A 25558-nucleotide genomic window follows, 5' to 3' on the forward strand; every position below is an offset into this window, starting at 1 on the left:
GTGCAAAGATAAAAAACACAGATAAGTTTGAAATTTTACATTTTATATATGTATCTTTAAAATAGTTAAAAACAATCAATCAACAAAAACAATTCTGTCTGCATCACATTCTGGTTTCTTAGGCATTCCTTATTACTTACAAACACAATCATCAAATAACAATTTAAACATTTAAATCTTTGATCCCAGTTTTAACATGGCACCATTCTGAGTTTACAATTTCTATCTAAGTGCACCATTCCATGTATACAGTCCCTTTTTCACAGCAGCATTCCAGGTAAATATCAATGTAGATAAAAAAATCAAATATGTATCTTGAAATGATGAAAGATGAACATAAACTAAAACCATACAGGTTTAGAAAGATACATAAGTCAAACCTGTTGGAAACCTAGGCTGCTGTCCTGTAACAATGTGAAATGATCAATTTGGTCACTCCATCACAGATAGATGCAACTGTCCACAGTTTCAGTATTACCTAACAGAAATAAAACAATAAACCAGTAATGAAATATGTTTTACCATTCCCCCCCATACCCTAAACTGGTGAACCAATCCAATATAACCTTTTTTTCTTTCACCATTTTGTATGCAATGGTAGCTGTTAATTATAAACAGGTTTTTACTTCCAATGGCCATTAATCCTTGGTCATTCAACATTTTACATTATTTGAGCATGGTCAAATGGTATGACTAGTTTAAACCAGTAGTTGGAAATATTAGGCGTTTCAGAAACAGCTACCATTGCAATACAATCCTGACCTCTGATTGGTCAAAATTTAGATATCTGATTTTGACCAAATTTGGTATATAGGAGTAAAAGGGAACACCAAATATTATTGTATGTGTTTCATTGCCATGACAACCATGCTAAGGCAAATAGTGGTCTCTGATTGGTTGAAATTTAGATATTGCAAAATTTAAACCAAATGCGATTGATAGGGGCACTAGGGAATGCCAAATACTATTGTATAGGTTTCATTGTCATGACAACTATGCTAAGGCAAATTGTGGCCACTTATTTCCGAAATTTAGATACTGATTTTTTCCTTACTTTATATATTGAGAGATACCAAGAAGCCCCAAAATTAATTTTTAATAATTTTTGACTTTTTCGTGGAGTTTTGACCAAATCTAGTACAAAGAGGTCTTTGCATCTGCTGAGGGTATTGGTTGTCATCACGAAGACAGTTCTAATTTAAATTGTACTGAATATTATAACTTCTGCCATTTTATACAGAAATTATGAAAATTAATGATATTTAACTAGTCAGTTTTGGACAGGAAGAGCTGATCCCTTCAAACTGTACCTGCCAAATATTCCACAATCCAGCCTCAGTCTTGATCAGTGCCTGGCATTTGTCCAGCAGATTTTAGCTTGTCCAACCATTTCAAACACTAACAGCGAGAACTGCCATATTTTGATTTGTTTCTAAAGTTTTCGCAGGTTTCCAGATTGCACAGAGTTCAGATTAGAAAAGTAATGATTAAACATATATAATAACACAATACTCAGCAATATACAAACAGTTCCTGATCTGCATTATAATATAGAACATTTAGCACCTCGTTACTCCTAAGCTAGAGTGTGTAGACACCCATTTTATAATTTACACCACACAGTAATTTGTGGATATCTCATTTAGTACCTTGAACAAAGGTAATTGGAGAAAGGCTTATCTAACTGCATTTATGCTATAGTAAGCCATGATACCAACACACCAGTCAAAAGTGGTTGGCTTACTGCAATCCTATCTGTAATTCTACTGAGCAGCAATATATAGGGAAGGACTTATCACCAGCCACTGACTTATTGCTAGATAAATATGACAAGAGGATTTTGTAAATGTTATATATCTTAATGCTACATAATCAGAAAACACCTCTCCTAAATTTTCTTTCTTAAGAAATAATTTTTATCAAGACTTTGAGACAAAAAGTTCTTTCCATTAACAGTATCTGAAAAGATATTCATCTAAATCAATTTTTGTTTTTAAATGGTACAATTTGTGTTAACAGGTTTGATTATTTCTCAAAGCTATTTAGATCATACAAAGCATGGAAATCATACAAAACATGGGTAAATCATACAAAACATGGGGAAATCATACAAAACATGGGAAATCATACAAAACATGGGTAAATCATACAAAACATGGGGAAATCATACAAAACATGGGAAATCATACAAAACATGGGTAAATCATACAAAACTGGGTAAATCATACAAAACATGGGGAAATCATACAGAACAAGGAAATCATACAAAACATGGGGAAATCATACAAAACATGGGAAATCATACAAAACATGGGTAAATCATACAAAACATGGGGAAATCATACAAAACATGGGAAATCATACAAAACATGGGTAAATCATACAAATCATGGGAAATCATACAAAACATGGGTAAATCATACAAAACATGGGTAAAACATACAAAACATGGGAAATCATACAAAACATGGGGAAATCATACAAAACATGGGAAATCATACAAAACATGGGTAAATCATACAAAACATGGGGAAATCATACAAAACATGGGGAAATCATACAAAACATGGGTAAATCATACAAAACATGGGTAAAACATACAAAACATGGGTAAATCATACAAATCATGGGGAAATCATACAGAACAAGGAAATCATACAAAACATGGGGAAATCATACAAAACATGGGAAATCATACAAAACATGGGTAAATCATACAGAACAAGGAAATCATACAAAACATGGGGGAAATCATACAAAACATGGGTAAAACATACAAATCATGGGAAATCATACAAAACATGGGGAAATCATACAAAACATGGGGAAATCATACAAAACATGGGAAAATCATTCAAAACATGGGTAAATCATACAAAACATGGGGAAATCATACAAAACATGGGGAAATCATACAAAACATGGGTAAAACATACAAATCATGGGAAATCATACAAAACATGGGGAAATCATACAGAACAAGGAAATCATACAAAACATGGGGAAATCAAACAAAACATGGGTAAAACATACAAAACATGGGTAAATCATACAAATCATGGGGAAATCATACAGAACAAGGAAATCATACAAAACATGGGGAAATCATACAAAACATGGGAAATCATACAAAACATGGGTAAATCATACAGAACAAGGAAATCATACAAAACATGGGGGAAATCATACAAAACATGGGTAAAACATACAAATCATGGGAAATCATACAAAACATGGGGAAATCATACAAAACATGGGGAAATCATACAAAACATGGGAAAATCATTCAAAACATGGGTAAATCATACAAAACATGGGGAAATCATACAAAACATGGGGAAATCATACAAAACATGGGTAAAACATACAAATCATGGGAAATCATACAAAACATGGGGAAATCATACAGAACAAGGAAATCATACAAAACATGGGGAAATCAAACAAAACATGGGTAAAACATACAAATCATGGGAAATCATACAAAACATGGGTAAATCATACAAAACATGGGAAATCATACAATACATGGGTAAAACATACAAAACATGGGTAAATCATACAAAACATGGGTAAAACATACAAATCATGGGAAATCATACAAAACTGGGGAAATCGCACAATTGCTGAGTCCTAAGGCAAGTGGAATTATGTGCTTTTATGATTTCTTAGCCTTGTTTAACCAGCCCATCATCACACTACTCTCCGTCTTCTTCTTTTTCTTAGGTGGACTTTCTGACACCTTGACTGGGGAAACTCCTTCATTTTTAGGCCTGGACAACCAATTCCTCATTAGGTTACTACTAGCAGACTCTTTCAGTTTTCTACAATGAAATTTTATTTTGTGAATTCCAGATCATGTCCTTTCAATAGAAATAGTCAACAATTTTCACTGTATTTTGCCCAATTGTTATTAAAAATTACTTTAGACAAACACTTTGAATATCATTCAAATTGGGTCACGGTCACATTTATCTAAAACAAACTTAAGAGCATTATACCATGATTGCTTCATATGGATGTTTATTTCATATTTGTTCAAATAAAGTCAAGGTCACTCTGAAAATTGTAGCATTTTACAGGCTAATTATATAACCTTTGACCTCTTGTTAATTAGTTAGAATTACATATCTCGTCTGATATTTTTTTTCTTCAAAATTTACATCAGAAGATGTCAGGTTTCCGGTCAAACCTTCTTAGTCTAGGTCTTTCAATACCTCATCAGAGACTGATTAAAGAAATAATAAACAAGAAGCCACAAAGCTTGGCTTTATCCCCACATCAAGCAGTCAGTGTAAAACCCAAATATAATATATACATACCGGTATTACAATAACAATATAGTGTGCTATACTTACTTTTTGAGGTCCAGAGGTTCCACACAGTCAGGTGTTTTATTTCGGGAGTTGTTGACAACATTGGACACAGGGTGTAACTGGATACACTCCACTGGTCGGATGTTCTTCACAGCCTAAAACACAAGTTATATATAAATCCTTCATGATCAGAAAAGAATTTCCACTGCCAAAATGTTCATAATTTTTCCCTGATTACTATAGTGATTTTGATACTGTTCTGAATTGATGGCCTTGATGACCAAGTTGAAGTTTGAAGTTTGGGCCCCGCCCACCTGTCCCAAAGGGCGGAACCACAAGGAGGAAGAACACATTAACACCAACCATTAGGAGCAAGAACACAGAAACACTAACCAGCAGGAGCCAAGAACTCACAGAAACACCAACCAACAGGAGCAAGAACACAGAAACACTGACCAACAGGAGCAAGAACACAGAAACACCAACCAACAGGAGCAAGAGCACAGAAACACTGACCAGCAATAGCCAAGAACTCACAGAAACACCAACCAACAGGAGGAAGAACACACAAACACCAACCAACAGGAGGAAGAACACAGAAACACTGACCAACAGGAGCAAGAACACAGAAACACCAACCAACAGGAGCAAGAACACAGAAACACTGACCAACAGGAGCAAGAACACAGAAACACTGACCAACAGGAGCAAGAACACAGAAACACTGACCAACAGGAGGAAGAACACAGAAACACTGACCAACAGGAGCAAGAACACAGAAACACCAACCAACAGGAGCAAGAACACAGAAACACTGACCAACAGGAGCAAGAACACAGAAACACCAACCAACAGGAGCAAGAACACAGAAACACTGACCAACAGGAGCAAGAACACAGAAACACTGACCAACAGGAGCAAGAACACAGAAACACTGACCAACAGGAGCAAGAACACAGAAACACTGACCAACAGGAGCAAGAACACAGAAACACTGACCAACAGGAGCAAGAACACAGAAACACTGACCAACAGGAGGAAGAACACAGAAACACCAACCAACAGGAGCAAGAACACAGAAACACTGACCAACAGGAGCAAGAACACAGAAACACCGACCAACAGGAGGAAGAACACAGAAACACTGACCAACAGGAGCAAGAACACAGAAACACTGACCAACAGGAGCAAGAACACAGAAACACTGACCAACAGGAGCAAGAACACAGAAACACTGACCAACAGGAGCAAGAACACAGAAACACTGACCAACAGGAGCAAGAACACAGAAACACTGACCAACAGGAGGAAGAACACAGAAACACCAACCAACAGGAGCAAGAACACAGAAACACTGACCAACAGGAGCAAGAACACAGAAACACCAACCAACAGGAGGAAGAACACAGAAACACTGACCAACAGGAGCAAGAACACAGAAACACTGACCAACAGGAGCAAGAACACAGAAACACTGACCAACAGGAGCAAGAACACAGAAACACTGACCAACAGGAGCAAGAACACAGAAACACTGACCAACAGGAGCAAGAACACAGAAACACTGACCAACAGGAGCAAGAACACAGAAACACTGACCAACAGGAGGAAGAACACAGAAACACCAACCAACAGGAGCAAGAACACAGAAACACTGACCAACAGGAGCAAGAACACAGAAACACCAACCAACAGGAGGAAGAACACAGAAACACTGACCAACAGGAGCAAGAACACAGAAACACTGACCAACAGGAGCAAGAACACAGAAACACTGACCAACAGGAGCAAGAACACAGAAACACTGACCAACAGGAGCAAGAACACAGAAACACTGACCAACAGGAGCAAGAACACAGAAACACTGACCAACAGGAGCAAGAACACAGAAACACTGACCAACAGGAGCAAGAACACAGAAACACTGACCAACAGGAGCAAGAACACAGAAACACCAACCAACAGGAGGAAGAACACAGAAACACTGACCAACAGGAGCAAGAACACAGAAACACAAACCAACAGGAGCAAGAACACAGAAACACTGACCAACAGGAGCAAGAACACAGAAACACCAACCAACAGGAGCAAGAACACAGAAACACTGACCAACAGGAGCAAGAACACAGAAACACTGACCAACAGGAGCAAGAACACAGAAACACTGACCAACAGGAGCAAGAACACAGAAACACTGACCAACAGGAGCAAGAACACAGAAACACTGACCAACAGGAGCAAGAACACAGAAACACTGACCAACAGGAGCAAGAACACAGAAACACTGACCAACAGGAGCAAGAACACAGAAACACCAACCAACAGGAGCAAGAACACAGAAACACTGACCAACAGGAGCAAGAACACAGAAACACCGACCAACAGGAGCAAGAACACAGAAACACCAACCAACAGGAGCAAGAACACAGAAACACTGACCAACAGGAGCAAGAACACAGAAACACTGACCAACAGGAGCAAGAACACAGAAACACTGACCAACAGGAGCAAGAACACAGAAACACTGACCAACAGGAGCAAGAACACACATCAGAAGACCCAAAAACATTTATGTTAATTTGTTGACATTAATAAGATAATTTTTTGTTCAGAGCATCGCAGAATGCTGAGCATTACGGTTATGTCTAAGGCATTAAAAAAGTGGACTATTTTGACATATTTGTCTCCATACTATATGAAATTAAGATTCATAATTCATGTATTTTTGTGTCTACTGCTACTACTTACATATTTCAAATGAATTACAAATGACATGTTTTTTTTCTTTGTAATCTGATCAAAATCAAGGGACATACTTGTATGAAGTAGACATACATAAAGATGCTAATGTGTACCTCTCAATGAAATACAATATTGTAGTAAAGTTCCAGGAATTTTGATACACCAAATTCACAATTTTATTTTTATTTTTCCTAACAATAGAATGGTGTTGTTTTAGGAAACAATGGCAAGGCAATTATATACAATTTCATATGTAGTGCCCTTTTCTTACCTGGATTTTTACCTGAGATTTACCTGTGTTTTTCACATCCTTCATTTGACTGAGAAATTAAACTAACCATGAATTCTATTTGATGAAAATAATTTTTAAATTTTTTGAGAATAATTAAGTTTGAATTCACTCAGCAGTAAAACATTTCAAACAAATTATGTTGGATGTTACCTGTAATAGAACTAATATTGCACTAATATATTAAAGATAATGTAAAATACAGTATTTAACTGCATTATAATCATTTTGACAATTAAATATCAGAAAAAAATTTAAAAGAGAAAAGCACCTGAAATAAAACTGGAGTATTTGGGGAAAAAAACATATACTTAAAATAAAACTAGAGTATTTAAAACAAAGAGAAAAAGTATCTCATTATTGGTTAAGACGATATCACATTTCTGGTAATTGGTATCAAATCTATTAAATCATCAATGAGAAATGATTAATAGTCATTTTAGTTTCATCTGATTTTATCAACTTTTGGCCTAAAGGCCCATCAAAACATTATGTGTACACATAAAGTCAATAATCTGACATGATAATGTATATATTTGTTATTTAAATTTTACAAAATTATCATTAATATTACATTCAAAATAAAACAAAAATTAAGGCTTTCCAACAATTCATAAATAGGTTTCTTCATACTTGATACTGTTATAGAGAATAAAATTATTCAAAATGTGACTATTGTTTAAACATATCCTTAAATATTAATGTGTAAAAAGAAGTATCATAATTTTAAAAACTGAAAAAATGCTAGTAATATCAGTTAGCTAAAGATTTACAGGTAAATTTACCTGTTGAAACTGATACTACTCTGACTATAATCACTATAAAAATGCACTGTAGAGGATTTACAGAGGATCTTTAAAAGAAGATCTTTATCTTCCCTATTCAGGGTCAATGTGAGTTAGGAACAGTCCTACAACACAGCTTCATATTTTCAGATATCACTCACATTGAAGTATCTAAAACATAGAAATCATAGTAATTATTCACCTTCGTCTTTGTGAAAATATTTATTAAATCTGAGAATTTCACCATAATAACCCAATAAACTGGTTTTTATATTGAATCCACACTTATGATTATAGGTGAGCCACACGTACAAATATGCAAACTTCATGTTGCATTATGGGATAGATATCTACCGGACATTGCACTTATGTAAAAATAGATGTACGCTATTAAAAAGGAAGTAACAACAACACACTACCGGCTAATTGTTAACTTTCCAATTTAAAAGTCTCTGTTTGTTCATACTCCAGTTTGAAGGTAAGTTTCCCATAAGTTTTGTTAGTGCTCAACATGTTTATTTACTTTGAATCAATCAAGCAATAAACTCAGAGTTTAAATCTTTGATCTGATTGATAAAGCAGTCAATATGGTCTCCTGAAATGTCAGGCTTGTTTTATACTTATCATTTAGTACATTTGTATAGTGGCAGTAACGTTGAATTTCATCAAATAAATAGATAGATAACTAAATAAATAAATAAACTTCTGTTTAAGATATCCTTTTACCCCTAAAGTTTCTGTGCCCTTTGCTACTACACCTATCAATGATGGAGAAGACCCTTATCAACATTCTAAGGATAGACGGCCTACAAGAACATCAAGAAAGACAGACATTTGACCGACAAGTACAACAGAAAATTGTATTTGTAATCTATGGAAATCTTGAGGAAGAAATTGGAAGTGCAGAAGACATCAAAACCATTCTGGAACAAAATAACTATAAATCCACTCAATATTCCGGTAAAAAAGCAACAGATGTTTTAAAAATCATTTCTGATGCAACTGAAAAATCATCTTACAAAGTGACTGTACTAGCGTTTCCATATTTACATACAACAGTGAAACTATCTACTTTAATATTATACCCATTACTTGAAGAAGAAGAAAAGTGCACTGTTATCATGGTTAAAGTGTCATTGTCACAGGAACTTCCAAAATATGCCAATTGTTTACCGACTTTGGACCTTACTACAGATAGATCACAATGGTGGCAACAATTGAGAAAAATAACTGGCAGATGTGCTGGAGAAATGAGCAGCATTGTAGCACGGGAACATAATTCTAAATGTCTCAAACAATTCAATCAAATTTTGGATCAGCTTGATTTGGAAGTGTCTAAAGCTTCTTTAGAAAACCAAATATATGCAAGAGAGCAGACAAGAAAATTCCTTGGCCAAACTGAATCTACAAGGTATCATTCTAAAATGAAAAGGAAATACCAATATCATGCCAGCAGTCCAGGTTTGATTTCTCCTGACAAAGAAGACATACATCACCTAAATAGAAGCAAAGGACAGCTTAAAGAAATTCCAACCTGGAAACCATCTCCAGAAAAGATAATCAGGACTTACTCTGAGAATCTACCATATGGGAAAGATACACATGTCTTCATCATCAATGAAACCACAGAAGAAGAGAAAAGACTTGCCAAAAAAATGGCTGCCATGCTACAACTTCATGGAATCACGTGTGTGAGCCGTGATGAACTTCAAACCAATGAAGATTTAATGGCAGCCATGATGAAATCTGTTGACCGGTCTATGGTAACCATTATTCTGAACTTCACTAAATTGTCTGGTATTTCATCCATTGTAGCAGACCATGCCTTTATACCTGATGAGTTGGACAAGAAAGCAGTTGTAATTCCTTTAGTATTTTCAAGAACAGAGAGAAAAGATGAAACACAAAGTTCCAGTACAAAACAGGGAAACCGTTCACTAAATCAGGTAGAAGACGTATCTCCATTAGAACAGAGACGTCAAAGACAGCTAGACATTACAACAGGGCAAGGTGTGCTGATGGAAGAAGAAGACTGGAAAAAGAAAGTTCTCGGTTATATCAAGAAAATTCAAACACGAACAGAGCCCAACATGGCACCAGAGAAATCACACAAAGAAAGATGCAGAATTCAGAAAGTTGTAGATGACCTTCAACTAGTTGTCAAAACACCATCATACCGTGCCAAAAAACAACTTTATCTGACGTCATTGGTCGAACGACCTGAACTGTCCCGCTTTCTTTTTCGTCATAAAGAGTATAAAGTCATGAGTCTACCAAAGCTGGTAAGTTTGACCAAGAGGCCTATAGGACCTGTATAACTCACCTATATAATAATATTGAATATTAAAGTTAAAGGGCAGTAGCTTCCAAGTGTCACGAAAAAGAAACTGTGACACTTACAGTAAGCTAGTGTCAATACATCCATACCATCAAAACTATTATTTTACTCATCTCACTAATAATTATTACAGGATATAAACAACATTTTTCTCAAAATTGAAATCTCTTAATAACAATTAAAGTAATGGTATGCTTCCATCCATAAACAGCATTTGGTTCTATATCTTGGTTTTGATAATATTTTTGAAATCTGAGTCAATTTGACCCTTTTGGCCTAGTCCATCAGCCCCTCGGGGTAAGTCAAAATCAATATAGGCATATCATCAAGCAGTCATCCTTCCCTCATGTCCAAAGGAGGTTTAACAAATAATGCTCAAAAATTTATTTTTCTATATAAACTATAGCAAACTTTATCCCCTCCCCACAAGGGAATGTGACACCCTGGGGCCATGAATAATTCAATTTCACAAATTTGGTAAACCATCTTTAGACACTTCCCTCCATGAAGAGCATTTGATACTACCATATTTGGGTGTTGAGAAGATTTTTGAAATCTGAGTCAATTTGACCCCTTTGGCCTGGAGGTTGGGGAAGCATATAATTAATTATTTTAATTCATTTTCACAGAGAAGATGTTGTTGGTTTTAAAACAATTTTCTGCAAATTCTAATAAATCATTTTTTTTATACATGCTACTACACTAGTATCATTAATGTATTTTCCGGGCTATAAACTGCATCCGAGTATAAACCACAGGGCTGCTTTTTAGCGGTTTGATCCACATATAAGACACACAAGGATATAAGCCTCACCCTTTCTTAGGATGCTGTAACTACTGCTTACCAAAGTTCTTTGATATAAGAGACAACCAAAGGCAATTTACTTTGATTGTCAGTGAAGCATTTAACATAAGTTTGCAAATTAATTTTAGTAATTGTCTTCGCACAAATATAGGGCCTGACATTATGTACGGTTTACTTAACAATAACATCATCAGTGTCTGTACTGTTAAGTATTAGCAAGGGCCCTTGCACGCTGACAAAATTCTGATACTCCCATATTTTTCCTTGTAAGTTACACAAAGCCATTCTTATTGTAAACAAGCATGGTGCTTGTTCTAGGATTTGACCAGATGACCTATTGCCCCCAGGATGAAACAGGCTATTGCTATGGCTTCCAAAGAAACAACTAAAGTTCAGAAGATATTAATGTAAATAATGTTACAAGGTATGATTAATTAAATCCACAAGCATGTGAAAGACAGATACTCATAAAAAACAAGAGATCCCAGAGGAATCTTGGTGCCCAACAATGTTTGATCTGTACATGCTCTTTGAAAGTTGGATCTTTTCACTTCTTTTCTCTTCTCTTGTTTTTGATCCTAATGATAAGACATTTGAACACTCCTTTGCAGAAATAAATGATAATTTTTACCTACTAAATCAAAAATGGCCACCTGCAAAATGGCCACCTGCAAGCCCAAAATCAAATGAGCACAAGGAAAGACGAAAGGTAACATATTTATAAAATTTAAGAGATATCCATTCAGTCCCAAACTCAAATAGGCACAACTGGGGACCTTGAAAACCCTATACAAGAAATTTGAGAAAAATCCATACAGTTGTTCACAAGAAATAGCAATAAAAAACTTGCAAAGTCAAAATCCAAGATGGCTGGCTGTTGGCCATTTTGTTTTTCTGATTTGATCCAAAATCGACCTAAGGAACCTACATATGTAATTTAAGTGATCCATCTAGTACTTCTCAAGAAATAGCGATAACAAACTTTCCTACTTAAAATACAAATTGGAGGCCTGTCAGCCATTTAATTTTGTTTTTAATCAGACCCAAAATCAAACAGGCACAACTAAGGACCAAGGGAAACCTACAAATGAAATTTAAGAAAGATCCATCCAGTACTTCTCAAGATATATTGAAAGTGATTTTCTATACATAAAATACTTCCTTTGAGGAAACCCTGAATGAAGCTTGAAAGCATCTGGACCCCAAAAATAGAGATCATGTGCAGAATAAAACATACAGACATACAACCTGCTTGCTATATATAGGACACCCACATCTTCGATAAGGGACCTGCCTCATTGATATGAGGCTCTAATAAGCATGTACTAATCAACACATACTGTTGAATTCATGGGAATGTTGATGACAAAGGCCATTCATTCTAGACATGAAACTGCAAAGGTTTAAATTCTACAGAATTTGAGGATACAAGATGCATCACACGTCAATTTGTTAGACCTAGACAATTGAATTTTCAGTGTTGTAAAATCACATTGATAAATTATATTGAAAACACATGAAATACTTTATTAAGACTAAAAACAGACCAAATAGCTCCAGAATGAAAGTATGGTTTGAATAATTGAACAAAGTGTGCAGTATCTACACTTGATAATATCTTGAAGTTGCTTACTCAAATCACGTACTCGCTTAGATTTTGTGTAATTCAAAAGAATGTTACTCACTTTTACAGGGCACTGACAAGACACCCCAGAAAAGACCATCCTCAGCTCCACTGAGTCAAAATCAAGATCCTGTGGACCGAAACCTTCCACAACGATCACAAACACCTGACCCACATATCAACCGATCTCAACAGGTAACTTCAACTTACTTTGTTCAATAGTATTCTATAGGGAATATTTAGCTCTTTCTTTCTTACTTTCTACTCTTTTGTGTCCCTCTTGAAACCTATCCTCATATGACCCTGCTTGTTACAAAGACACAAAATCCCATAAAATCTTCCATCTAATGTCAGTTTACAATATTTTCTAACATCTAATGCTGTGTATCAAATAACTCTGTTATTATAGCTTCCTTGTTGCTATATTCCTTGCTCTTTGATGTACCAAATAAAGATTCCTTAAACTTTCTTGACAAAAATCTATTTTGGCTAGCATTGTACAGTGCTTACTATCCAGACAGAGTTAATTGGTATGTAAAATCTCCAAAGTCAGAGCCACAATCTGTTCCATATAGCCATAGACCAATGATTTCAAAATCCAAATACTTTTGTTTGGACCTCATAAGATTTGATTATCAGGAACTGTACAGTAACAGTATAGAAAAACATGTTAAAAATGTCACTTTTCAAACATGTTAAAATATTTATTAGCCTTTACCTTTAACAATGGTATATCGCCAAAATCCAGCCATTCACTGACTTCTTCCTCCGATGTCAGGATGGCCTTTAATGAAAAAAATCATATACAATTTAACGTTTGATGCCTTAAAACAAGTGAAAATCATGTCAAATCTGCCCTGCATCTTTAGATGAAATCCTGTGAGAATTGTATGACAGTGTCTTGCCCAATGTGTTAAAAATAATACAAATGTTTCATAATACTTGCAGATGTAATTTTATAACAAATATGATTATTTGTTCATGCCCTTGACTGGTATCAAACTCAGCATTTCTTATCTAATGGTCTAAAAAATAAACTCAAGACATATTTCTTCCTACCCAAGTCAGTAAGACTTAGCTAGTTTACAAGGACAACATACATCCCCTCTAGGAATTGTATTCAGGGTCTTCAGAGGGACCAATGATACTTGTGGAGGAACAACAAGTATTGTGTCCTTATAGAGCTGCCATTGTAAAAAATATCATCTTTACAGGAATGAGATGTCACATCTCTGTTTTTCTGTAAAGGCTAATTTACCAACTGAGCCATCTGACATGGCTAATTTACCAACTGAGCCATCTGTCATGGCTAATTTACCAACTGAGCTTTCTGTCAAGGCTAATCTACCAACTGAGCAGATGAGAAATTCTCTTTTCTCTAAACCTGGGCTGTACACTTGGGCAAGATTGAATGGTGTGAAAGTTGGTCAACTTGCCAGGTTCAAGTGATGGAAATTTCACTTTGGCCTACTGGAATGACCTTACGTACAATGTGACAATGTAATGAACAAAGACTGAATATGATCGAGAATCTACTGAGGAAATTCTCAGATCAGGTGGAAGTATACTGTTATACTTAACTATAAGGGGAATTTACCATGTCCCATGATCATTACCACATATCCCCACATATTCATGTCGACAGGTGCATGGACTTTGTCTGTGACCTGCTCATCATACTTACCGGCATTCTGTGATGGAGCCAGTCCATGGCAGCTGAGGCAGCAACAGTTATGACACTATATGTGTACAAAGGTGGCGCCCCCTACAATACAAAATGATATCACTATCCTGACTACTTTTAATATAAGTTGTTTGAAGTATTATAATGCTTAATTGAAAGAAAAACTACTGGAACAAATAGGGACGAGGGCAGTTTCAGAGGTCCTGCTACAGTTGTCTGAAACTAAAGGCTAATGTTTGTTAGGTTTTCAGAATTCATTCATAAAGCAAGATCTGTGTATGCACATATGGTCGGAAACATTATGATATTCAGTAAAAGTGAAAAAGAATACATCTTAAAGTTGGTTCATAGTTTTATATTGGACAGAAAATTCCAAAACTGCATTTTGGTCTCTGTTGGTCATACTTCCCACATCTGGTACCTGTGTGTTCATCGTGAAATAATTTCATATCACCTGGATCATGATTACATGCAGGCTATGACACTGCACTTCACAAATATTAATATCAATAATATGTATAAATCCTTAATCGTGCTATAACTTAATGTAACAGAATATTATGTACCAGTAAGAACCAACAGCTGAATTAGAACATTTGTACTTACATCAGGTGGCGACCAGATATCAAAAACACCTGCCATTGTAAGTAGTCGCTTGGTGCTAGGGACATTTTTACCTGGAGAAAAAAACACAAAGTGATTTTAATGGTTGCAATTGTAACAAAATTTAATCACTTGGTACCTACACAGCAGCAGAACTCAAATGATACAAACAATAGGCCATGGGCCTTAACGGTCATCTGACTATAAAGACCTATATTTTAAAGAGGCCAAATAGGCCTAAAATAAATTGCTACACTAATTTACAACTTACGAAGAAGACATTGTTGGTTCATAAAAACATTTTCTCCAAACTTGAAATCATATTCTTAATACATGGTACTACACAAGTGCCATTACTCCAACCTATTGCTAGTTGAAAAAGAACTTTTAAGATCTCACCTCACATAACAAGAGATATAGGTCAAGGTCAATTATTTAAACAAATTGATAACTATTGTTACTAAGTTTGACCTCTGTGACCTTGACCCACTGTATATTTATATTTACAAATTGGGTAGTTCTACACACTAGCATACTACAGGCCTAATATCAGCACCCTGGGCCTCTTGCTTATTGAGAAGAAGTTGTTTAAAGATTTTAACATATTTGACCTCTTTACCCTTGAAAGTGGTTAAAGGTCATTAATATTAATAAACATGGTAGCCCTTTATCCCATCATGCTTCAGGCATAATATTAGAACTCTAGGCCTTTCTGTTATATAAAAAAAAGTTGAAAGGACATCAGAATTATTTGGGTTACCTGATAAGCATAAACCATCATGGGTAGAGAGCATCGCACTACGCAATCTGAGACCTTCACCTTAGGTTATGTAGGCCAGTGCTTTAGCAGCCCCTTCTACATGGAGGTATGTGAAGGGTCTAACTGTGGGAAGAAACATGGAAAAACCCACTCGATCAGGCAGCCTGATCCAATACCTTCTCATGTTTTATTGGGTAATCAACCTCTATGAACTGAGATGAATGACAAGAGCACAATAACCATGCCACCAGACCACCAAGTTAGTATTAGAGTTAATTATTGAGATCAACTATTGGATGACCACCAAGTTAGTATTAGAGTTAATTATTGAGATCAACTATTGGATGACCACCAAGTTAGTATTAGAGTTAATTATTGAGATCAACTATTGGATGACCACCAAGTTAGTATTAGAGTTAATTATTGAGATCAACTGTTGGAGATGAGAGGCATACAGTGAACTACCTGTGCACTTATTTCCCTGCTCAAGGTTAATGCCCTGAAATGTTTTATCTCCAGCATCTCTTCCATCACTGTGACCATGAAAGTCAGAAAATAATTCGGACTCCAAACTCACATTCTGCAGAATGTCTTTAGGTTCTACTTTTATTTCTTTTTTTTCTGTTTCAAGTGTTTGTCTTGTATCCTTAAAGTCTTGATCACACTTATCCTCCACTGGCCAATCACTTGAATTTGAAACTAAGTCTGGCTCCTTCTTAACATTTAGCCAATCAGAATCTTCCATTTTCACTTCCTGTTTGATGTCACTGATACTTTCTTTTTGTGTACACAATGATGATGATTGTGGGAAATAAATGAAATATGGTTGCTTTTCGTCTTTGTCTCTCTTCCATTCAAAGAACCTGAAAGAAAAAAAATAACAATAATAATCACAATTCTACCATATGACCAGTTTGATATATAGTCACTCCTCTTCAAATGAACCTGCTTGCCATTACCAGGAGAATATTTCTCTTCTAAAAGTTTATTATATACAAATTCTAAAATTATGTTTCTTCGTTTACTACACAAATGACCTATGTTAAAGCATATCACCTTTAGTTTACTTTTTTTGTGATGATTATGTGTTTCAGTATTACTTGGATCACCAACAGTCACCCATTTTTTATCATAAAGTTTGGACAATAGGGAAAAAAGACTTCTCTGAAAAACCAGTAAGTTTGAGAAATGCCTTTAATGTTTTAACTGATTTCTATTTACTGTTGATCTCAGCAACCTTGTTACATATTTTTAAAATGAACTTTATTTATTTTACAATAATAACGAAAAACAAATTGCAGTTTACACACATCAATTCTTGTTGGCCAGGATGGGAAAACACGAGGGGTCTAAATGTAGGAGGAACTGGATTACCTGGGTAAAACCCACATTGTAGGTGACCCCATATTTTCATATAATTGATGTGTCAGAGTGTAAATGCCATATATCTGATTACGTGTAAAAAATGTAATATGTTGGACAAACGTCCACTACTATTAATACCAGTGGTGGGACATTTCACATCACTGTATCACAATATTCATGACGTTACAGTCACAGACTGTTATCTAACGTCTTCAACACAAACGTCGCCGTACGAAAGAAAGCTGGATTAGAACATTAGGAACTTCTCAACCAGCAGGTTTGAACATTATAGCATAATAGCTAAAACAAAAAATCACTAAGGTGAAGACCAGGACTCTCATCCCGTGCATCAGGTGGAGGAAAACATATTCTCACCTAGGAAGCCTGAAAAGACATGCGAATATGGTCCATGGATCTACAAAAACTCGGAACAAATGCAAAATATGCAAACGGTCCTACGGATGCATACAAATGTACAAATGGCACCTACAGCAACAACACCCCGGGTACAATGTAGAGCCGGAAGTCTCCGAGGACACTACGAAACAGGAAGCCCGTAAGCAAGGTAGCAAATGTCCTTTCGAAGTACAAACAAAAACAAAGCTGGATCAAGTAAAATTCCGCACTAAATCCGCCACTGTAGGTCCGTCAGGAATTTTGAGTCATTGTTATTTGAACTATACTCATAACGTCATAAGTAACAATGTACAGACCACCACATTTTTAGTACTTAAGGGACATGGAACCTACTCTAACTTTACTAGAAGTACGGCGTTGGCTCTACACCCTTTTTGATATTATCCAGAAAGTTTAAAAAAACAAGAGGCCCAGAGGGCCTGTATCGCTCATCTGGATCTTTATGACCAACAGTACTATATCTGTGCATATGTTCCATGTTTAACACATTTGTCCTTGGACTCTTGGACTTCATAAAAGGAACATACTGGCCAAATATAATGACTATAGGCTTTTCAATATTTCAGAAGAAATTGTTTAAACATTTTAACACATTTGACCCCTGTGACCTTGAAGATTGGTCAAGGTCATTTCTTTTAGCAAACTTTGTAGGACACCATAAGAGGAACATAGTAGCCTAATATAATGATTCTATGCCTTTCGGTATTTGGGGAGAAGTCATTTGACCTCTGTGACCTTGAATATAGGTCAAGGTTATTTCTTTTTGCAAACTTTGTTGGACTTCATCAAAGGAATCTTCCAGCCACATATAATGATTCTAGGCCTCTCAGTATTTTGGAAGAAGTTGCTTAAATTTTTTAACAAATTTGACCTCTGTGACCTTGAATATGGGTAAAGGTCTTTTCTTTTCAAAAATTTTGTTAAGCTTCATCAAAGGAACCTTCCAGCCATATATAATGATTCTAGGCCTCCCTGAATTTTGGAAGAAGTTGTTTAAAGGTTTTACCATATTTGACCTCTGTGACCTTGAATATGGGTCAAGGCCATTTCTTTTTGCACACTTTGTTGGGCTTCATCAAAGGTACCTTCCCGCCAAATATGATAACTCTACACCTTTCGGTGAAAAGTTGATGGAGGCAGGATGGACGGTCCGACGGACGGACGACGGACGCCACGCTATGGCATAACCTCACTTCGCCCTTTGGGCCAGGTTAGCTTATGAAAGTGTTCTTTCAATGTTATAACATATATGTGTTAAACTTTCCAGAAATAAAAAATTTAATGTAGCACAAACAACACAAACATTTCGAATAAGTGATCCCAATTCTTTTAATTCCAAGAGAATACTCTTACCCATCAGCTAACACCACACATCGTCTGCCTTTTTCCAGAGGTACCTTGTAGGTTCGTTTCTCCAGCATACCTTCTGCTCGGCAGTTGTTAGTTTCGTAACTGACTTTTTTAGGATCACCCTTGTGCCAGGAAGGAACCATGCCCCACATCATTGGCTGAATGACACGGTCAGACAAGCCCTCCAACTCCCCTAAGTAGTGTCTACTTGACAGTAAGACAGGCCTACAGCATGATAATCATATTCAGTTTCAAGGGATGATTTACTTAAACAAGACAAGTTGAATGGAAGAGAGTGTATTCAAACTGTCAGGTCAAACAATTCAGTATTTGGTTACTTATAGTGTAGGGATTTCAACCCAGTCCACAATATGACACAGGGAGAAATTCCCTAGAGATTAGATCCTAGACTGATTGTTATAGCATGATCCTTCTTGTCTCTTCAAATCCAGTCACAATTGCATATTATAGGGTAGAAATCTTGATTATATCCACATTTGAAAATAGGTCAAGGTAATTCATGTGACCACTTTTGTTCTGAAATACACAATAGTTCTTTTGTACATTGATATATCAATTCAAATTTGTAAGTTAGGCCCAAACAGCACAAGAATTTGACCTTCGACTTTTTGAAAACACTAGCTTCTACAGATGATTAATATAAAATTTCAGAGCAACACTGACCCATATTTTTCATTTCTTTATGTAATGCTATTTGAATATCCATATATTGGTATTACATCTGTGAGACCTAGAATGTAGGCCAAAGTTATTCCTATGTGGAACTTCACAGCTATCAGATTTTAGTAGCCTACTTTGGAAGACTCTTAAAACTTCTAAACAGATGATAAAATTTAATCCATGTTAATTTTTGTTCTCCTTGACCTTTGACCTAGCATGATAATCTGAATAAAGATTTGCACATTTGCGACATTGTATGACAGATAGTATTGTACTTGAGCTTGATTTGTGTGAGAGCCTGGAGAGACATGGCATGAGGGATAGTATTGTAATCAATCTTGACTTTTGTGTGAGAGCCTGGAGAGACATGGCATGAGGGATAGTATTGTAATCAATCTTGAGTTTTGTGGGAGAGCCTGGAGACATTGTATGAGGGATAGTATTGTAATCAAGCTTGATTTGTGTGTGAGAGCCTGGAGAGACATTGTATAAGGGAGAGACATTGTATAAGGGATAGTATTGTAATCAAGCTGGACTTTTGTGTGAGAGCCTGGAGAGACATGGTATGAGGGATAGTATTGTAATCAAGCTTCGACTTTTGTGTGAGAGCCTGGAGAGACATTGTATGAGGGATAGTATTGTAATCAAGCTTGACTTTAGTGTGAGAGCCTGAAGAGACATCGATGACAGATAGTATTGAAATTAAGCTTGATTTGTGTGTGAGAGCCTGGAGACATTGTATGAGGGATAGTATTGTAATCAAGCTTGATTTGTGTGTGAGAGCCTGGAGAGACATTGTATGACAGATAGTATTGAAATCAAGCTTGATGTGTGTGTGAGAGCCTGGAGAGACATTGTATAAGGGTTAGTATTATACTCAAGCTTGACTTTTGTGTGAGAGCCTGGAGAGACATGGTATGACAGATAGTATTGTAATCAATCTTGACTTTTGTGTGAGAGCCTGGAGAGACATGGTATGACAGATAGTATTGAAATCAAGCTTGATGTGTGTGTGAGAGCCTGGAGAGACATGGTATGACAGATAGTATTGAAATCAAGCTTGATGTGTGTGTGAGAGCCTGGAGAGACATGGTATGACAGATAGTATTGAAATCAAGCTTGATGTGTGTGTGAGAGCCTGGAGAGACATTGTACTAGGAATAGTATTGTACTCAAGCTGGACTTTTGTGTGAGAGCCTGGAGAGACATGGTATGACAGATAGTATTGTAATCAAGCTTGATTTGTGTGTGTGTGAGCCTGGAGAGACATGGTATGACAGATAGTATTGTAATAAAGCTTGAATTTTGTGTGAGAGCCTGGAGAGACATGGCATGAGGGATAGTATTGTAATCAATCTTGACTTTTGTGTGAGAGCCTGGAGAGACATGGTATGAGGGATAGTATTGTAATCAAGCTTGATTTGTGTGTGAGAGCCTGGAGAGACATGGTATGAGGGATAGTATTGTATTTAAGCTTGACTTTTGTAAGAGAACCTGGAGAGACATTGTACGAGGGATAGTATTGTATTTAAGCTTAACTTACGTAGGAGAGGTTGAGAGACTTTTTTATGAGGAATATTATCATTTTCAAGCTTAACTTACGTGTGAGAGCCTGGAGAGACATTATATGAGGGAAAGTATTGCTGGCCTCCGGGAGGATCCCTCCACAATGGTTTCTGTGTTGTTCCTTTCTTATCATGAAAGTTGCAGGCTTGGCATACATCATCTGGCGCCAAAGTGCTAAATATGCAAGAAGAAAAAAAATTTCGTTGAAAATGAGGGAGAGGACTGGAAAAAAAAACTCAAGGCGCAACAACATGGGCAAATACATACCTCATATAATTTTTGTGCTTTACTTATAATGCTATATAACCACTTTTCTGAAACAACATTTTTCTCATGAAAATTAACTTGATAATATCAAAATTTTCTTTTGCTTTGAAAGGGACATATGCTCAATGCTTGCAGAACAATGAAGACATTTCTATCAATTGGAACAGAAATTTTCTATTTTTGTTTTTTTATTCAGTTTCACATTAAAATTTACAAAAAGCAAGGTTACCTTACAATTTTGTTGTTTTTATATACAGAGTTAACTGCAAATATTGATCTCTAATTGCAATTATTTCAACATATTCCCCAAATTATGATCGAAATAACATTTTACCATTTCTAACAACTGTATCTCATGTGATTGAAATTTCAGAAAAACCTATTCAAGGAATGATGAATTTTGGAGACTGACTCTACTCTAAGTCTTTGGGTACATGAATCTGGTTTACTGGTGTGGCAATGGTATTGTGCAGCATTGTGAAATAAATGGGATCAAAATAGCTTTCTGATAAAATTATTATCCCCACTACATCCCCACCCCCTGCTATTGTTTAAGTGAAACCTGTTTCTCCTCTTCATTATTATCAGTTCCTTCTTTACCATGGCCTTCACTTTACTACACTGGTAATGGACCAATGGGTTTTTCACTCATATTACACAATCTTAACTTAATCAACTATCTTAATTCTGAACATTTTATGAATCACTGTAATATCAAATAACAGAATGTTTTAAATTTGGTTTTTCTCCAAAACTTTCAATTTTCTGGTTTTGTATTTTTTGGACTTATGCTTTCTCTATGGGACTCACTCAAGTTTTGAGAACACACTAAGTCTGTTATTGGGACTCACTCAAGTTTTGAGAACACACTAAGTCTGTTATGGTACTTTTCATGTATATGCAAACATGTATATAATGTGTCATATATGTCTCTGATATAAGGAGGAATGAATTATATGCCCCAGGTTAAATGCTATATAATAAAAAAACAACGACCCATATCTCATTATGAATGATGTCAAAACATAGACAGAAAAAAGATCTTTCAGTTCATGAGAATTTCACTTATAATTTGAAATAAGCATGTAGATGTTGCTGGCTTATACTGTTGCCTTCCTTGCTATCTGTATCAGCAAGCATATATAGACAGGGTACATGGTAAGGAATCAGCATATAGTCACAGGTCTTAGTCTAACTACTATCAGTCTGAATCAGACACCTAACATATGAGTCCCTGCCTGAGCTGACCCACTGATGTAGATAGTTCTGCTGGACAGACACTGGGGAGCATAAGAAGCTGCTGTAAAAAGATACACAGAGAAAGCATGTGCTCCTGAGGTGATATCTCAGGTAAACATCCAGCCCAAGTAACAGTACCTCACCTACTGATCAACCTAAATGACACAACAGGTTTGAGAATTGCATGTGTACAACTTCATTCTATTCTCCATTATATCTTGATTGGCATGCATTGTATATTCTGGCAATATTGAATATTTTACAAATATTACTCTTTCTGTTTCTGACAAAATTCTGTAACAAGATTACACTGAAAAATTAATTAAGACAACAAGTAAATCAGGACATACCAGATTTCAGCATTTATAATCACAAAGACTGTAAAAAATACATTTAGAAAAAACATTCCATTCTCACAATTCCAAGTCATAATAACCCATATACAGACAAACTTCTCCAGACTAAGCATTAGATCTATACTTAGGACTATGTCTAAACCAAAGATTTATGTCATGACTTTCCCAAACTATGTCAGTATCACAGAGAACTTTTCTAATGGTTATATTGAGGGGAACTACATTGTTCATCAGTAGACATATATTTGTGTAAATGTGATGTTATGTGCATGTTTTATAAATTAACACTGAAAGAAATTTTCCCACATTTTAAGTTGGTCGATACTGTAAACCATTACTCTCTTTTGGTTAATCCCTCTTTATATAACATTATCTGACTATCAAATTCTATTTCATTTTCTGTTGCCACCGAGTGAAATTGGTTTCTGGGTTGAACCAGTTGATTTTCTATTAACCAGTATACCACAAGGGTGACCTTTGCTTTTACATAAGGGTCTCTGGAACATGATGTCTTAAGTACATGTAAACTCATAATTGATCTTTGTAGAAATTTTGACCAAAACCTATCAAAAAATGAAGTTGCTGGGTGCTTACATTGAATCGCGACGTGACAGGATGGGATGGACATGGGCAATGTTATATGCCATATACGCTATAATAATAGTAGCCATTCACAGGACAGGCAGTAGTTTCTTGCACAAACGTGTTCTAATAATTCCCGACAGATTTTCAAAGGTTTAATAGGAAGCAAAAACCATTCATAAAGCTGAAATATATTTACTTTAGAATTTTTCAACATAAATGTAAGGATTGATATAGAACTACAACTTTTAGACAATGAATATGTTCTTAGCAACTAAGATTATGAAAGATGACAAGACTGATGCACCAGCCAAGCTTGAAACACCAGCTGAATCCAGAGTTCAATCTGTTTTACCTTGTCGTGATCAAATTTGATTGTAAGCCATGTATATCCCATTGAATTATACGTTGTCATTCTTGAAAATTAAAGCATTTCCTTACAATTTCATCCTTAATACACACAATAATACATCAGTCACAGGTAAATATTTATGTATCTTCATCTAGTTTTCATTCTAATATTTAGGGCTGTACTTGTGCACAAAAACTATTGGATCACATGTAGCTTTTTCAGGCAAACTAATGGCAATTTACAAAAAAGGCAGGAGCAATTGACAAATATCAGTGCCAACCAATTTTCTTGTTTTAATCGAAATAAAACCCAAGAGTACCATGTATCGAAATAAGCCCAAAGATATCATTTGATAATGGAATCCAATACAGATTCTAGTCACATTTTATATAGGTAGGTTGTAGACTGGATCATCAGTCATAAATATATTGTTTTATGCAAAAGTGTTTCTTACATGCCAGTATTGTAAAGTATAGATTAATATGGCAGTACAAATAATATGATTCAATTATTTCCAGAGACGTATTTATCACATGTGATATATACGTCTCTGATTATTTCACATATTGAAACTTCAGATGTCAATGCAAACACAAGTATGAGGTGTTCAAGCATTTATTATTATTTCATATATCAAAAAATAGTAAAATGACACCTCATTGACAGATAGACACTCTCTTATAAACAATATATTTCTTACAGCATTCATAATAAATATTTTGATAACATCAAGGACTTGGCCTTTAAATAGCAGGTCCGATTTTACGATAGGACCATTTATGCAGTGATGCCGTTTATCAGCTTTTATTTTGATTGGAAAATAATAGAACATTAATGTTGCTAGTGACGTGCATGTGACCAATCGTCAAGTATATGTTAACCAGTAAATGTCTTTGATTCTTTTCAATGGATTAATGCAAAGTTATCTAAAAATATAGTTCGATATTCCCATAACGTTAGTACCTGCTCCGGAAGTTATGACTAACGGCAGGCCGACTCATCATCTAGCCCACCCGACCGAACAGTGACAATCGACCCCGCCCCTAAACAATATGCATGCGTAGATTTACTAACAAACCAGAAAACTGACCAGGCAGTCCGCCCACACATTGTTATAGAAATCGGAGAACTGTGGATTGTTGACACGGGTTGCCGTTTGTTATTGTCCAGTTGAATACACGTGTGCGTATAAAACACATGTGTTTTTCCCGCCGTTTACTCCAGAATGTTATAATTGACCTATTTTTTGCAAAGAGATTCTCACAACGAACTTTATTTCATTAAAAAGCATAAGCAATTTTTCCTCATAGTGAAATTAAGAAATTAAGAAGTTATTATGCTATCCATTGTTAAAAGGCAAGGACGTTTTCTTGTCACATGTTAAAGTTTTGGTTAGATCTTCGGTAGCCGAACATGCCTGAAAGAAGTGTTTTGATT

At 35.7% G+C, this 25558-nt stretch overlaps 1 protein-coding gene across 1 annotated transcript; it reads right to left on the reverse strand.

The window, feature by feature from the left end:
- Positions 1-3658: 3658 nt before the first annotated feature.
- LOC132550736 (abasic site processing protein HMCES-like) lies at positions 3659-25244 on the reverse strand. The gene is made up of 9 exons (XM_060214829.1): positions 25212-25244; positions 21362-21499; positions 19082-19303; positions 16412-16809; positions 15190-15260; positions 14584-14664; positions 13618-13683; positions 4359-4471; positions 3659-3824 (listed from the first exon to the last, which is right to left on the reverse strand). The coding sequence occupies exons 1-9, from the start codon at positions 25229-25231 to the stop codon at positions 3659-3661; spliced, it is 1275 nt and encodes a 424-aa protein (XP_060070812.1). The 5' UTR covers positions 25232-25244.
- Between the last annotated feature and the right edge of the window lie 314 nt (positions 25245-25558).

This window comes from Ylistrum balloti, unplaced genomic scaffold, assembly GCF_031769215.1.
Source record: "Ylistrum balloti isolate Yb309-2 unplaced genomic scaffold, AGI_CSIRO_Ybal_v1 Utg370142, whole genome shotgun sequence".
Lineage (NCBI taxonomy): Eukaryota > Metazoa > Mollusca > Bivalvia > Pectinida > Pectinidae > Ylistrum > Ylistrum balloti.